This window comes from Typha latifolia, chromosome 5, assembly GCF_019914945.1.
Source record: "Typha latifolia isolate L0001 chromosome 5, TyphaL0001v2, whole genome shotgun sequence".
NCBI classification, from domain to species: Eukaryota; Viridiplantae; Streptophyta; class Magnoliopsida; order Poales; family Typhaceae; genus Typha; species Typha latifolia.
In genome coordinates, this window is record NC_133090.1 from 3792777 (window position 1) to 3810953 (window position 18177).

Consider the following 18177-nt stretch of genomic DNA (forward strand, 5'->3'; position numbering starts at 1 on the left):
TAGGATCATCCAACGGACGAATCATTCCAAATCTGGTACATAATATTAGTATTGGAGCCAACATTCCTCGGATGATAGTTAACATGCGATCCAAGACGAACGAGAAAGGAGTGACCAAGGAGGGTCAGGAACTCATCTCCGTTCCTATAAGAGTATCTCTGACATCCCCTCCACCGTGAGCAACTATCGACGATGAGTCACTGGTGTGGGCAAAAGTATTTTTTTTAATAATTTTTGGCTGAGTCGAAGGAGAACGCGAAGGAGATCCAAACTGCCCTCAAGGACTCTATCTAGGCCTTGACAAAGGCCTTACTAGCCGCCCTCCACCGACTTGTGCCACCGGTGTCGCTGGCCACAATGGAATCCGGCCAACCGCGGCTAGAAAACTCAAACTGTGAGGGTGGTCGAGGAGCCCCAAACCGCGGCAACCACGACTCCTTTGACCGCGAGGGAGGCCCATCCATCATTGCAAGCACCCACTGCCTCCGGTGTCATGTTAGATATGCCGCTAGTGCAAGGGCCGCGGTCATCTTCCTCGCATGCGGTGGAAGCTAGGGCTGAAAACCCTAGCTTCCCACCATCGGAGATCCAGCCCCCACCGGCCCCAACTGCCACGTCTACTCGCTTCATCAGACCAACCGCACTCGAGACGTGGCCTCCATTCACGCCAACAGCTGCCGGAAGATCGCCGACAATAACGACTATCGCTGTAGCAAACTTGCGGCCGGTGGTTGTGGGTTTGACACTCCCACGACCATCGGCGGCCACGACTGGCTTCCTTGGGCCGACCGCCAGCCAGCGGTGGCCACCGTAGCCGCCGCCGACCATCGAGTGGTCGAACCCGACAACCAGGACCGTAGGAAGCTACCCTTATGTCGGGGTTGCTTCGCTGCGACTACACCCATGTAGTGGGGCCACGGGCTCCTTCCGTAGCCGCCGGGGGTCGGTGGACCCACCGACAATATGCCATGGCCACCATTGCAGCCACTTGAACCCAAGCTTGATAATTGGTTTCCACTATCGCTTGCAACTATTTTGCCGTCGCGAGGACCAACCAAGAGCCGACTGCTGGCGACCTACGACTGAACCCAACCGTCGCCACGCCATATGTAACCTATGGCGGCACCCCTAAGCTAAATTTTAAATTTAGCCCTAGGGTTAGGATTACGTTATTTGAATGAAGGTGATGAAGTGCACGATTTCTGAGGCATGCCAAATTTTCGCGAACCGGTTCAACCACCTTATGTGAACTAGTTTGGAACATATGAACATGACTCCAAGCACGAGTACGAGCCCGAGGATGAATAATGGAATGATTCGGTGGGCCCGTGTCAATAGACTAAGCCGAACCCTTGTACAGCTTGGGTGCGACATGAGCCAAACTCGTGGGCCTATGACCCACGAGACCAGCCTCTACCTTGAGGTCACTTCGTCTGCGATGACAGATTACATTTTGGGATCCAAGCTTGGACCGTCAAGCTTGATTTTCCAAAATTATTTAAAGGAGACTTGCTAGATTGGACCTATCTAGTGGAGCAGTTTTTCACATACCATGGCACGCCCGACAACCAGAAGGTCCAGCTAGTCTCATTCCACTTGGAGGGCATGGCGATTAGGTAATACCAGTTGGCTGAGCGGAATTGACCATTCGAGTCTTGGCAGAACTTTGCAGATGCGATTTGTGCTCGATTCGGTTCGACCCATTACGAGGACTTTCGGGCTATGTTGACTAAGCTGACCCAGTCAACCACAGTTCGAGCTTACCAAAAGGAGTACAAGCGGATATGCAACCGACTCACTAACTGGTCTGGCTCGGCCTTGAAGAGTACCTTTATTAGTGGGTTTAGGCTTGACATTCAGGCTAAGGTCAAGGCTTTGAGGCCCACTACTTTTGACGATACCTTCTCCTTAGCTGTTCTGATGGAATCTAAGTTGGATCAGTTGAACCAGATCTGCAAGGAGAGAAGAAAGACGATCCAAGCCCACGGTCCACTAGAGACAGCATTTGCCTCGACTCAACCTGCACCTTCGGCTTAGCCTAACCGACAGATGATCACGCGCCGCTTTGTATCCAAGAAAAGACTTGTGTTTTTATTGTGATGACCGATTTACCCCCGATCATAAATGCAAGCACCAACCAACCCACGTCATGTTTCTAGGTAGACTCGAGGAAGACGAACTTGAATCCACTGATTGGCACGACAAGTTGTATAAGGACATGAAAGACTAGTCACCTTGAGGACAATGTGTCAAAAACGTGGTAGATTGTTACGATTCGACTACATGGGTTAAGTCGAGTCAAGTTGAGTCAAGTCGAGTCAAATTAGTTAGTTAGTTTTATCTTATTGTTTGAATTTCAAATAAATCGAATAATCCGCATATGGATCTGATTCGCTAGGAATTTTTACTCCTATAAATAGGAGTGGACATATGTCAATAATTATCATTGAAGGGAATCCGAGTTTAGCCAATATCATATCCATTAGATTGTCGTTATCTTTCTAGGAGTAGATTATAATCGTAGAAGCATCTCAACCTTCTAAACTCTAGCCTCCAGCAGCCACCCTACCCTATGGCCGTCCACCACCACTCTGTCACTCTCTGATGACTGCCGCAATATCGAATATTTATCGTTCTGCTTCGTTCTGACATTGCTCTACTATTTTAATCATAACTTTTCATTTGAATATCTAATTGATTTCATTCCAAATCCATTAGAACCTTAATTTTCGAGATTACTTAAAATCTTAGGATCATCCAACAGACGGATTGTTCGAGATGGGGTACAATAACAATAGGCAAGTTATAAATTTATTTATTTGATTAAATGACTTTTAATCCATATAAGAAGAATCGATTTTTGAGATAGTATTTTTGTTCAATAAAATTTGTTAACTCGATGAGTGATCTTTTATGATCCTAGCAAGTTAAAGATTTTCTTTTGGAAGTAAAAATTAAAGATTAGTAGCTAATCCGTGAAGCGATTTACTATCTTTCTATCTATGCATATCTAATCCATGGAGCGATTAACTCAGCCAATGGTTTTTGCACACGTGTATTATTATCTTACCCACCGTACGTACACTATCAAAACTTAATTAATTCCTATAAATTGGCTCAATTTCACAAAACTAGTAATTAACCGTATTGACTAAAGGTACAATTTATTATTATTTTATTATATTTAATTAAATTAGATATTATATTTAAATATCCTCGTTAGAGATAAAATTAGAGAGACATCTAAAATAAATTCAAATCATATTTTATTTATTAAATTTTGTTAATAGATATAATTTTAAATACGTTTATAATCCTCTGTAACTTTGTATCCAGTTATTTAAATTCGACCTCTAATTTAATTAAATATAATAAAAAATTTTGTTTTACAAATTATATTTTATATTCTATAGAATTTATAATTCGACTTCTTATTTTTTCTATAATTCTAATTTAACACTCTAATATTATTTTTAACTAACGTCAACTAAATTATTAAAATATTATTATAATTTTTTCTCATTTGTTATATCAATCTATTATTTTTTTTTCATCTATCTTCTCTATCGTTGCGGAGAATAAAAAAAAAAGGATGAACTAAAAATTGAGTTACAATTACCTACGAAACTTTTTGTAAAATATAGTTTTATTAAAAAAATAAAAAATTCTCCTCAATGCAAATCCCGATGCAGAGCATGAGGACGAGTAGCATGTCAGAGTGGAAGCATAAGGCGACGACACCGAGGGAGACGTATGACAGCGAGGGTAAGAGATTTGACATCAACATGTGGGCCCACCAGTCAATCCAGATTACATCATGAGTCTTTGACCAAAATAGCCTCCTCACAAACTTATATACCCCAAGTAGTCCATCACCAAAAGGTGCGACACGTCACCTGCCACCTGGTAGTCTTCGATTTTTTTTTTTTAAAATAATTCAACAGTGTGTTATTTCATTAATAATTTGTGCTCAAGTACATTGACTCGCTCCTTATTTTACGATATTTCCCTCAATTATTGGATGAGCAAAAGGAGAGGGAAAGAAAGAAATCCACACTAGAAGAATTAGTTATAAGAATGTCATTCTCGTACCATTGCTATCAACCTCTTTAAAACCCACTATTAATAGATTTAGTCCATAAATTTTTTGACCAAAGTTTGTGATACGGATTGGCACGAAATTCCTGTCAAAGAGGGTCGAATTTGGCCACTAAGGCTTATTTTGATTGGCGGACAACTGACGTTATGTTTATCCCCAAGTTCAAGTTCATAGTTTGTTGAGATATGAATAATTCAAAAAAATAATATATTTTATTTTTATATATACTTGTATATTATTTTTAATGTATTTTAAAATGATGGTGTAATAATTAACTTTGATGTAATATAAAATGAAGGGAAAGATTTGAAAAAGATATATTATATGGATGTCTTTGGAGATAGATATCAAGGGTAAATTAGTAATTTAGTTGATATGCAGTATAAAATATAATTGCGATGAATAATATTTGTATTATAGAAATAGATTATTATGATGTAGATGTATCTCGGAAAAAAAAATTATTTCTAAAAACACAGTGAGAATAGTTCTATTAAAGAATTAGTTACAATACTTAAATTCTTGTTAATATCCTTAAAAAAGTTCTAATGCCAAGGGAACATAAAATCAGAATCATATTTTAAGATAAGGAAGGATTATTTTAGGTATTTAAATTTTTTATTTGCAAGAGTAATTAAGAGAATAGGTTAACTAAATGAGAGTGTTTTGAGATATTAAAAATAAAATATATTTATATGTATTTAATACATTTCCCTAAAAATTTTCCTTATATTAAAAGGGAGATTGTTTGGCTATATGTTTAATGTTTGTTGACCCTAATTGTTGATAAAATTATAAAAATTTAGTCCTAAAGGCAAAAGAATGGGGTAGGTGCAGGTTCCATTTCCCTCCTTCCTCACAATATACTCATGTAATATGTGATACTAATTGTTCATATGAATATTACATTCATATTTGACTATTTAACTAGAATCATAAGACATGCTACATAAAATATATAACTAGGTGTTACCTGATAAAATACTGAACTGATCAGGGTTTTACTTTGAGCTAAGTTAGAGCAGATAAAAATGCTTAACAGTTTAGTATTTTATTTAGAGCTATAGTAAAATAGAGATATACCTTTTAATATTAAGTTTAGAGTCCAAGCCATTTTGGTAAAAAAAAAAAAAAAAGATAATAAAAAACTGGGATAGTTTGGTTAAAAAATAAAAACTCGCACTGGAGAAATCCAAAACTGGGATGAAGGATTGATTAACCAGCAAAGCCTCCAAAATAGAACAGAAAAAGAAGCACTTGCACGACAACTACTAAGTAGCAACAAATCTGGATCAAAACGCGAGGATATAAATAGAGACACCCAAAGCCACCGCCTCTCTCCTAGCCCAACGTTCTCACCTATTTTTGTGGCTCTCTCTCTCTCTCTCTCTTGTTCACGGGTGGATTTTGCGAATCAATTCGTTCCGGTTCTTGCTTTCGTATCTCTCGGTAGTTTTGGTTCAGTCCAATCGGAAGATATTTTGGCCTTCTCACTTATCTCTCTCATTGATCCGACGAGAGAAGCGAGCGGGGAGAAGCATCAAGAGCTCGGGCTACTAAGGATTCCTCGCCGGTAAGGACTCCTCTTCTTCATAGGTTATGTAGATGGATGCTTGTGTATTTTCTTTTGGCGTGAGAACTGGTTACTAGACCGGATTTGGTTTGTTAGGGAGCAATTCTTTTTTTTTTTTATAGCTTTTCTAATGTTTATGAAGGATTTGTGCCTTCATACTCGATATATCGTTTGAGTAGGCAATGTGGGAGTTTGATCACTGACGTCGTTTTGGTTGGCCGATTTGGGTGTTCTATAGTTCTACTAATTATCTGCTGACATAGTTTTATGTTTTTTGTCTGCTGCTCTTGCCGATGGGATGATAGAAATATATTTACATAAATTTCCGAATTGTAATCTCATTTTATTGTCTAGTGGGCAAGTTGGATAATTTTTCTACAAAAATTGGATCTGTGCATACCTTCACTAGAGATTAAAAGACTACACGTGCTTTTTTATCCTTGACATTTTTTTATTCCTCGATAGCAAGAAGGGGAGTTGTGTATGGTGGACAATTTTTTAATGTTGGAGCGTTCTTAGGATGGTCTCTGTTTTGCAATAGGCCTAACGCTACCTTTGTAGCGCAAGAGGATAATTGTATCAGCCTGAAGAAGTGATGGAAAGATTCTTAATTTTCAATATTTCTTCAGGTGCTTCTTCTAGCTGTCCTGCATGGACTCTAGTTGCATGTAGATAAATCTTTTTTATTCTATTATGAGGGAGACATATGAGATTGAATGTCACCTGAACTTGAGATGGTGAAGCAATTACCTATTATTTTCTTCACTTGTGAAGTTGGATGCTGCATAAGTTTCATGAGAAAGTGGGCATCCATTGTATGTGCAATATGAAGTAGCAGTTCTGATAGTTTGATACTGGTCATGTATGTATATTCTTGTAACTTAATGCCGGCAGGAAAATGGTTGACCACATGACTGACTGATATAATTTTATGTCACGTCTTTCGAATCCAATTGATCCTACACTATTATTTTATAAAATAATTTAACTTATCTCTAACTACTGCAGAATTCTCCTGTTCGTTGAATTCATTAGCATACTGAATTCTTTCCTTTGAGATTACTGACAAAAAATTCCAGTGATAGGATTGTCATTGTAGCCTCCATTGGGAATTACCTATTAACCAAGTTATTGGAATCATTTTAGTCCAGATGCTCTATCATCTAGTTTAGGAGTTCATGGAATAGAAAGAGATCTTCTATTGTGCTAGTGATATATTTTGCATTTCAATACACTTTTTATGCTTTGTCATGCTTTATTATCTCTGATGTAACTTTGCATCAACTTGATATCAAAATGATTTGCATCTAAAGCATTTTAGAAAGAAATGATTCTGAGGAATGATGATAATGTTGTATGCTGCATCATGCTGTCTATTGCTCCACTAGTTTCTTGCATCCACCTGCTCTTCTACCTAAACCGATAATGCATTAGACATAAATATTTTGCACAATGATTAGCTCTTGTTCAAAACTAATATATTTTTATTGTTTGTTTTGCAGAAAATATTCAAAGCCAAGATGGTTAATTTTGGAAAGAAGTTAATGGCCGACCAGGTTCAAGAATGGAAAGGGTATGCTTTTTTCGTACTTCCAGAAGTTATATTATATAATTTAGAGTACAATTTACATTAGCAACTCTTTTAGCCAAAATAATTACCTCAAATCCAAATTACTTACTATGGATCTATATATATGTATATAGGTATGGTATATACTCCCCATTCTTTTGCACCATTCCGTGCTTTTCAAGATCTGCCTTATTCATATTTCTGTATCATGTTCTATCCATATGCCATATCTATGTCCTTGCTTCATAGATAATAACCTTCTACATATATCTGTCATTAGTGGATCTGTCTGACTTTGTTTTTCCAAAATATTCCATGGCCCTTTGAGAAGAAATAGAACATAAAGAAAATAAGAAAGAAGAAATATGAATATCTTTAGTAAAGAATGGGACATGAAGGCAGAGAAAGGGAAAACAATTTGACAATGTGGGAATTTGTACGGTTAGAATATGTAACCAATCATGCCAAACTGTAATTGATAGCTTAGTTAGAATATGTAGAGTTGGAACTTGGAAGAGGAAACTACAGTTAGAATAAGCGAAAATGGTCAAAGATACCCTAACAATTGATAGCTTAGTTATTACATTACCGTAGTGAATTTAGACTGGTTAGGGATCATAGAATTGATTCAAATTGCATCAGTAAAACTGTGACTGACTGCATCTCATCATGTTCATTAACAGCATGTTGATCATTGCTGGTTTGGGATTTTGTACAATTTCATAGGAAGGCAACATTTATACAAATATTTAAGCCTCAGGTATCATGTTAAAGAGTAAAGACCCATTTTATGCTCCTTCATTCATTATTTTCATACTTAAAATTTTGAAAACTTCCTTGATTTCTGTTTTCCACACTTGATCAATTCTTTTGTCCAAACTCCAAATATTATGGATCAATGTTAGGTTTTAAGGTTGTCTCTTATTTATGTACACTTGTTGAAGGAGGATTCTTTCAGTGAACAATTGCCCGTCCTAACCCCTCCTTGAGGAGAATTTCCTCTGATTCATATTTTTGGGGCAACAAACAATTTTCAATTTTCTGTGAGTCTGAATTTCCTATCCACAAATTGCTTTTCAGGTTTCATAATGAAAGTCCTCTCTTGCCTTATTTTTTCCTATGGTTAAAAATTAAAAGATCTTTAAGATAATTTATAAAGACCAAAGGGTTGTTTTTTTTATTGTGCCCTATCATTTCAAGTCTTCTAAACTAAAAAGATTATATCGGGTAGCTTCAATCAACATAAGACCTATTAATTATGATGTTGCTTAGATTGATAGAAGACCTTTCTTTATCTTGTTTGGTGTCCGGGGGATAGAGAGCTTGGGTTAGATTTGCTACTTGAAGATGCAGATTTTATCTTCATCCAAGGGTGAATTTCTTTACGAAAAAAATGTAAGGTAGTAAGGTCATAGAGTGAACAGAGGAAATGGATTGATGTATAGGAATCAAATACTTGGGAATTAAGCTTGCTTATGGTTATCACTTTTGCGACTTTGATTTTGAGCCTTTATGATGATGGATTGATGGTACTATCAACTGTTTGGTTATTCATGCGTTTGCTATTATATGGTGGTCATAACAGACGTTCAAGTTGGACAGTTGGCTTTTGGGATGTTTATTGTTGTTCTTTACTACTCTCAGTTTTCATGCAAGTAATCTTTTCTTGTCTTTATATACAGTTACTATATTAACTACAAACTGATGAAGAAGAGAGTAAGGCAATATGCCCAACAAATTCAACAAGGTGTAAAAGATCGGCGTCAAGTTCTCAAAGACTTTTCAAAAATGCTTGATGACCAGGTACTTCGAAATATTCCTTCAATTTGATATAAGATAGATGATGATGGTGATTTAATCCTGTGCAAGCTTATAGCTGCTTGCATGCATGCATGGGTTGAGCTGCTTAATTTGCTGTCGTGTTCATTCATTTTTATGATATGTAAGAGTAGTAAGAAATAGTTGATATATGTTTGTTTCCATGTGTACACATACAAAGTCTCTTGCTTTCAGTTATAGTCAGATCTTAGAGCTCACATAAATTCTGGTTTAGCAATTTCTTTTCTAATTAGCAAAATGTTGATGAGTTAATAATTTAATATATATTCAACATAACTCTCAAATATTTTTAGGTGGTATTTCATAAAAGTTATGCCTTATATAGAGTTATAGACTACTGTCTACTGGTTTCCTTCAACTAAATCTTGTCGTGTTTTAAAGTTTTATTAAAATAAATTAATTTCAGCCTAAATACATCATTTTCAGTCAGAAGGCTGTTCTAAATCAAGACCAAGAACAGTCTTGTTGGTTTCAATCTTGAATAGCGAGTTTCAGCCATAAGAGTACCATTTTGCGCCAATATATGGGCAAAATAGACCCAAAACTTGAAGTGGTTTTTCCATGTTCCTGGATATACATAACCTGGTCACTTGCCTGCTAAACCTTCAGATGCTGATTATATAGTCCACCATCTAGTCTCCAACATAAAGGCATACATCCAATGTTGCAATGCTAATCTCTCTCTTTCACACATGCATATAAACATGATTATTCCCATTTGATCTCCATTCACTGATCGATTACCAATATTTGTATCATCCATTATTGGTTTGGCTATCTGGAATTTCCTACTGTTGTTACTGTGTTTATTAAACCTTCACTTTTCTGGTATTGTCTGGATTTTTTTTTAATATTAAAAAAGGCTAAAGCCAAAGCTGAAATAGGGAAAATGTCAGGAACTCGAAAATAATTTTTCTTTTTTTACCTAGGATTGAAATCAAAATCCAAACCAAACTTTGTATCATTGTTCCAATTTGTTGACTTTTACTGTCAGCCTCAGTTAATGATCCCACTAGCAAAGAGCTTTTACATTCTTAATTGTTTATGGTTTAGGGAAATGAAGAGGGAGATGTGAATGGGTTTTGCCTAGCACACCTCGTGCCTCTTGGCACACCTTGTGCTGTGACAAGGGAGAGAGATGTGAAAGGGAAGTGGAAGAGAGGTGGATCTGAAGGGGAAGTCAAAAGGAGAGGGGCAGATTACTGCGAAGGCGGAGAGAGAAGGCAACTTGAGAGGGATAGACAAGGGTGATGGCGTTTAGACGGCAGTAGAGAAGTATAGGTTGAAACATGTGGAAATAAGCAGAGAAGCAAACTTTTAGATGGATTTGGTCTAAGTATGTGTGATTTTCAGCCTACTAAAGGCATTTTTTATTAAGATATAAGCTGTAAGCTGTACCTGAAATAATCTATTTGATTCTGGAATTTTTCAACAAGATAATTAAATATTTGTTTCTCTTTTTCTAAAGCCTTCACAAAATTAGACTCTTATTTGACACAGATATTTGAAGAACAATACCCGCTTCAATATAATAAACAATAGTTGTTAGTGAGTTTTCGACATATTACCCTGTTGCTACTTGTTAGAAGCAATACTGGGTTCATTTTCATTTGAATGGATAAGAGTATTAAGGTGCCCCTCTTAATGCTGGAAGCCTCCTCCCACTCTTTCTTTTTCTTTGCTTCCGACATAATTCTTGTTCTATTTTAGCCTGCGATACTGTTAATCACACTGTTTCATTCTTCTCTTTCATCCTTATTGAAACTTAATTGCTAACTACATTGACCCACATTATTGCTGTCATTGTTGTCTTTTCTTGCTGCTCCTGTCATCAGCATCCTATATTCCTTAATCAGCCACATTGAATTCTACGTCTGGGAATGGGCTTACGCCCACTTGCATACATTCCTACGTCTCAAATGTTTCAGTGTTGCCAGCCAACATTTCTGTCTTTCCTCTGTGCTTCCTCAATTCTATTTATCTTACTATTTCTAGTCTATCAAAAATCTTTGACCTATTATGTAGGTCCTTATAATGACTACATAATTTTGCCCCTCCCTCTCCTACTTCTTCCATGCTGTCGGGAGGAACAACAAGTTCACAATGACTAATGTCCTGATTGTTGACTTGATTTTGATGATATGTTATATTTTAATCAGCTCTTTCCAAGAAGCAGCTCAAGATCCTTATTGGCCGCCATGTGATCTCGAGTTTGCCTCCGTGTTTTCAATGTTTACTACTGTGTGCCCTCTGAGATTGGAAAGTCTATGATCTTCCTTGTTATTTCGTAAACCTTGAAGGAATTGCTTTTGATCAAGAATTGCTGTGTCAGTCGATACACATCCGATTGGCACGATGCATGTTGATATGGTATCGACACATGGCACAAGGTGTGCTATACCCCCTACCATTAATTATTGAACTTGAATTGAGAAAAAAATAATGAAAGAAATGGAGCTTAATTATCATCAGATATTAGTAGATTTGATCTCGACCAATTGCAATTATAAATTGAAATTTTACCAGTAAATGCAAATTTTGGGTTTTCCAAAATTTCTGCCCTAATTTTAATGTTTTGTAATGAGAAAAATAGGAAGATAATCAAATTGGATTCTAAATGATGTAGAATCTAAAATGATCTTCTCCATATGGGTTATTTTCAACTACAGATATGTGGTTAAAATTTCAGTATAACTAACAAAATAAATGTTTTCCCTAGTGTTTTGCCACAACTTAGACAAATCTTAGAAAGAAATTTAAAGAAAACCATCAAATTGAACACTAATTAGTAATTATTATATGATACAAGTATATCTGCCTTCAAGCCATTTACCTACATCAAATTTTAATAATTTTGTCCTCTAACTTGAATTAAGCATGTATGCCGTTTATTCTAATTTTTACACATTGGATGTTTGATGGCAATATCTAGGGCTGGAAGATTTCCTTTTAGCTATTAAAAGTCATTTTATTCTAAAAAACCTAATTATCTATATGTGAGGTGAGCTTATACTCGAATGTGTCATCGGCATGACAATTCTTGGTACTTTTGATGAGTTTGTTGTCCTTAAAGTTCTTAACAACTTTTGATTAGGGATTGAAGGGGAGAGTAAAGGGTTTTTTGCAGCAGCTATAGGTTGATGAGAATTATAGAGAAAGTGACGAGGATTAGAAAAATAAACATGTTATATCAACAAGAAATTATCAGTAGTTATTTCAGGTACTATGGAATTCCAGAGGGAGGATGGTGATGTTAAATAGGATGCAGAAAGGGGGAGGATTGATAGCATGAGTGGTAGCTAAAGATGGAGAAATGGAGGTGAGATTCCCAGTGGGTGAAAAGAGAGAAGGTATATTATTGGATTGTTTTCCTTTCCTTTTTCTTCTCCTGTGTTGTGGGGGGGTGGGGGTGGTGGTGGTGGTGGTGGTGGTGGTGGTGGTGGTGGTGGTGGTGTGTGTGTGTGTGTGTGTTGATTAAACATAATTAATTAATGTCTTGAAAAGGATTAAAGGTAAAATGGATCATAAAAAATTGAAACAACTTTATGACAGGTAATGCAGTTGAGACTAATATGTAGGAGGTTTCGCTTTGAGGAGTATTTACAATGGGGAAATATGAATTTACCTACTTCTACAGGGGTTAAATGCAGAAGAATGCAGAAGGCAATAAAGTATTATATTTCTTTCTGGATCTGGATTTGCAAGAAATATAATACTCCACAAGAAATATCTTACTGGATTCGGATTCACAAGAAATATTAGGCAAAAAGAAACTTAAGTTCTGAATCCGCAACTTAAGTTTTATTCAAAATCGACCTGACTTGACCCACTCGAGTTATCTTCGTCCTCGAGCCAAGGGCTAGGGCATCCACGTGAGAGCGATCTATGCATTCATCGGCGACCTTAGGCCTGCAAGTGACGGGCGATGATGAGGTCGACGGTGATAGCGAGCGGCAACGACGACGATAAAGAGTGAAACGCTGCTAGTCTCCCTTTTCTTTTTCTTTCTCCCTCTTGCGCATGGCCAGTAAATGCTGTGGCACGTGTCATGCCGTGCCGGCCGGTAGTTGGCATGGGCCGTTGCATGGGACGACCATTCTTGGTTAGATATCTATAACTTAATGTTAATGCTTTGCATTGAATATCTGATAGACACACTTTTTAATTGTTGAGAAATTTTTATATGTTTGAAATGGCTATGAATTTAGGTTCATAACTTCATATATTGTGATATCTTTTTGAAAGATGCTTTCCTTACTAGAATTCATCTATGATCTATCGGAATTGGATGATTTTAGTCTCCCCTTTTAAAACTAAAATAAACTATACTTGTGATTTTAATGACATGTGGTTTTAAGGTAGAAAGAGGAATTCCTTTAGGTGTTCTTTTAAGGCCAATCATGTTGAACTGGATTCCTAGTGTTGATATTACAGATATATTGTTAACTACTTGTTAAGAAGATTTCATTCTTGTTCTCTGTTTTAGTTCAGATCGAGAAGATTGTCCTTTTTCTTTTGGAGCAACAAGGGCTTCTGGCAAGCAAGATAGAGAAGTTGGGAAAGCAGCGTGCGATTCTTTCAGAGCAACCGGATATATCTCGCATATCAGAGCTGCGAGAAGCTTATAGGGCAGTTGGGCAGGATCTTGTAAAGCTACTTAGATTCGTCGATCTAAATGCCACTGCTATTCGGAAGATTTTGAAGAAGTTTGATAAACGCTTCGGATATAGGTTTACTGATTATTATGTTACTAGTAGATCCAATCATCCATATTCTCAGCTGCAGCAGGTCTTCAAACATGTGGTAATGTGATTTCCATCGTGGTGTAAATGTCAGATGTTTTTACAGATTTAGGATTATAAAGGCTTGTTTAGTGTCTTCTCTTTGTTTCTATTTGTGGTCATATTTTTTGGTTCATATTTATTTTCATTCTTCTGTATGGATATTTGGTCACTCAGATTAACTTCATATTCTAAGACATTTTCTTTCCACAAACAGGGACTAGGGGCTGTTGTTGGGGCCTTGTCGCGCAACCTTGCAGATCTTCAAGAACGTCAAGGGAGCTATTTTTCCATTTATGATCAGCCATCTGCTGCTCCAAAGGTCTTATTTTGTTCATCATTAATTTTTCTGTTGGTTAACCTAAGACATCTATGAAGAATTTTCTGTCAACTATATTGTTTTGCATCTATTGCAGGACCCTGTTATTGAAATGATAAATGCTTCAATAGACAAGTTAACACATTCAACAAACTTCCTTCAATTTTTAGGACAACATGCCCTCATTACCCAAGAAGAGGTTCCAAGTGCTGTAGAGGAACAAATACAGGAGGAAAGATACCATTTTATGTCTCTGATTTTGAACTTGGTAAATACATTCCTATATATGGTCAACACGTACATTGTTGTGCCAACTGCGGATGACTACTCAGTGAGTCTTGGGGCTGCTGCCACAGTTTGTGGTGTTATTATTGGATCAATGGCTGTTGCACAAGTGTTCTCTTCAGTTTATTTTAGTGCATGGTCAAATAAGTCATACTTCAGACCACTTGTATTTAGTAGTGTTGCGCTTTTCTTGGGCAACATCTTATATGCTTCGGCGTATGATCTTAACTCCATTGCAGTTCTTCTTATTGGTCGTCTATTATGTGGGTAAGTCTTAATGACATTTCTAATATTTGGCATATTTTTTTAGTCGCCAACTCATGTTCCATTTCTGTTATTTTGTTTTGAATATCTTGTCATATTTTTATATACAAGTATCATATATACCTTTTCTTGTGCAGGAGGTCCATTATAGAACATTGTCCTTCTGGATCCATTAACAGTTATCATTAATAATTTTTTAACATATATCTGAAAGTTTCCATTGTACAAGTTACAAATGCCATACGATTGTCCTTCTGGATCCATGCAAAATTGTAATGTAAATGCACCACAAACCAGATGAATTAACGAGATCAGATGTTAGTTACTGTAATTGTTGGTTGTGACAGTGCTTGTTAAAATTCTTATTTTTGGATAAAATCTTAATTGTTTATTAAACATTTTGGTAAAACTGGTATACAATAGGAGACTTCTGTTATTGGCGATTGCTGTACTTGTTGGTATCTTCGATATTATAGAACAGCTTACTGATGAATGATTGGTTGTGAAATCTCAAGCAAGACGCATTCAATGGATAAAGAAGTGTTAAATCTACAAAAAAATTAGCATAATGTTTGGAGTCTTTTGTTGTGGTTATACTTAGTGAAAACTGGTGGCTGTATTGGTAGTGAAATAATGGAGGACAAATCCAAGATGCTTTTTTGAGCTTTTCATTATATCAATGTGTGATAGATGTATCACAAAGAGAGAAATAGTTCATATGCGATGTTTTCTATTTGCATCCCTAAATGAAAATTTAAGGGTTAAACTCTATTTGACTCTCTGCTTAACTGTGGTTCTAAGACAAAATCCTTGAAAGAATAAGTATCATGCTTTCTCCTTTATCTGGATTCCTTTCTTGTCCTTTTCAAAAGATTTAACATAAAGTTTGTCATTTGGACCTATTGCTATTTCTATTCTTTAGAGTTTGGATCATCCACCATGACGGTAAATGATGGCTACTTTGACCACGATGTTAAGGGACAAACCTAGAATTTTTTTTCTTGTTTATATCAATATGTGATATTTGTCATCTGCAAGATTTTTCAATTTATAACCCTAAATCACAATCTTAGGGTTAACCTTCAGCTGACTCTAGTTATCTTTTCTCTGGTGAAGAAATAATTAGCATAGTCCAACCTTATTAATACTCTTTTCTTGTTTGGAGACTGTTTGGGTTTTTCCTAGTTCACTAGCCCAAAGGCCCTAAACTGCAACAAGGAGCTAGTTAATCTTGACGTGAATCGGGTTAGATTAGATTGCATCATGAGGATATTGAGCTCAATAATTGAGTTTATTTATCTTTTAATTAATTCAAGTTTATCTCTTATGTAAACCCTTAAGACAAGTCTAGTTAAGTCATATAAGTCTTTAAGATAAGTTCAATTAAATCATGTAAACGACAAGTTCAATTAAGTTATATAAGTTTCTAAGGTAAGTCTTAGTTTGAGCCATATAAGCATTTAGGGCTAAGTTCGAGTATGACTCGTTATAATCGACCTCTATATATAAAGGAGATAAGCTTCTTTATTTATTAATCCAATCCAAGCATTGAGAATCAATTAAGTTTAGTTATTTTCTTATTATCATATTTATCATTTTATCGTAACCGTTAGATTGTCTTTACCTTTTTAGGAATAGATCATAGCCGTAGAACCTCCAAAGCTTTCAAACCCTAGTCATCACCTTCCTCCTCCAGCAGTCACCCTACTATACGGTTGTTCACCACCACCTTTAGCCGTTTGCCATCCTCCGACGACTACCACAATGTCAAATATTTATCGTTCTACCTCATTTTGACTTTGCTCCACTTTTTTATTAATATATTTTCATCCTGACCTCCGATTTATAACCCTAACTCACGAGGCTTCCACCACCTAAATTTTCATCATTTTCTTACATCCGGATCGGTCCAGATTTGGTTCGTAACAAATCTACTACGAATTGCTCCTGTATTCTTATAAAAGTTCTGCTATGTTTGATTTTTCTTTGTTTAGTAATTTGTACTAATTTCTGTTTCTGTTGTATATGAAGGTACTACTACATCATCTTTCAATGTTTTTCTTGATCTTTGACCTGAATAATACGTATTGGTTCTGTTTACACGTGGGCATGTTTTTAATGTTATAATTCATCATGAATCATGTTTATATGATCAATTATACTGGAATGTAGGATGGGTTCTGCGCGGGCAGTCAATCGCAGGTACATCAGTGATTGTGTTCCTGCTAAAATCCGGATGCAAGCTTCTGCAGGATTCGTTAGTGCAAGTGCTCTTGGCATGGCTTGTGGTCCTGCACTTGCTGGATTACTTCAATCTAATTTCAAGCTATATGTTTTTACTATTAATGCAAACACTTTACCTGGTTGGGTAATGGCTTTTGCTTGGCTTGCGTATTTAATTTGGTTGTGGATTTCATTCAAAGAGCCAGTTCGTGATAGTGAAGTGAACAATGTTGCAGAGGATTCAGCTTCTGGTATGTATAATTTACTATAACTATTCCGTTTCACTTTGCAGTATTCATGACTTGGGTTAATCAAAACTTGTGCTATCTTTCAATGTTAGATATAAAAGGAATCGATTTATGGTGTTTGATCTCCGAATCAAAAATCTTATACTCATGTCATCACTCATGCCTGTAGAAAAGAACAAAGAAATGGTTTTCCTAATGGTCAAGGCCATCATTCACTTACTCTTGTTAGTAATGGAATTCTCTTAGTATGCATTTCCTCTTTATATTTGTGTTCTATTTGTGCAAGATGCCGAACTTGTTTCTTATATAGGCTATACTGGTGTCATTCTTGTTGTGAATATTAGCTACTTCAAATTACAAGACATATCATATGGATGATCATCATGGCTCTAACTGATCATCTAAGTAGACCTGGGAGTACGTTCTTGGCTGCATAACATTTTAATGAGACTGATATGCTGTATATGCTGCATATACAGCATAACACATTTATCTTAGTCCTGTATAAATATAATTTGGTTAGTGAGCATTAAGTATATGATAAATGGAAGTCACCTTGATCAGTTCCCATAAACTATGGTGGCTACTCAAATTTGTGGAATTTGTACTTTGGTTCTCTTGATAAATGTATCTCTTATTGTTATCAAGGTTGTGAATGTGGCTGATAAGTCCCCGGACAGAGTTTTCCATCAACTTCCTAGACACTTATAGGCATTTAGGAATAACACTAAATGACTTATGCTTGTCGTCAAACTATCTAAAAGCAAACTTTGGAACAATTTCAGGAGCATAAATGAAGACCTTTTGTTTACCCAAATGGCCAAATCAATTATATAGTTACAAGTAATAATGATATGATGAACATAGCAACAATGGCCGTGCTGTGTCACCATCGGCATGTCACACCCCACGCATTTCTAATATTTATAATAAATTTTTAGGATATTTAGAGATGCTTTTGGATTTTCGATATGTC

At 36.2% G+C, this 18177-nt stretch overlaps 1 protein-coding gene across 2 annotated transcripts in view; it reads left to right on the forward strand.

The window, feature by feature from the left end:
• The first annotated feature begins 5293 nt into the window (after positions 1–5293).
• LOC140788569 (SPX domain-containing membrane protein OsI_21475-like) overlaps positions 5294–18177 on the forward strand; it is a 30762-nt gene continuing 17878 nt past the window's right edge. The window contains exons 1-7 of one of the 2 annotated variants that reach the window (XM_073137852.1): positions 5294–5672; positions 7175–7245; positions 8925–9045; positions 13573–13884; positions 14080–14184; positions 14279–14733; positions 16903–17204. In XM_073137852.1, coding sequence (XP_072993953.1) covers positions 7193–7245; positions 8925–9045; positions 13573–13884; positions 14080–14184; positions 14279–14733; positions 16903–17204 — 1348 coding nt within the window. In that variant the 5' untranslated portion in view covers positions 5294–5672; positions 7175–7192. Of the gene's footprint in view, positions 5673–7174; positions 7246–7983; positions 8003–8924; positions 9046–13572; positions 13885–14079; positions 14185–14278; positions 14734–16902; positions 17205–18177 lie in introns of those variants that run through there. The other variant, XM_073137853.1, reaches the window with a different exon arrangement.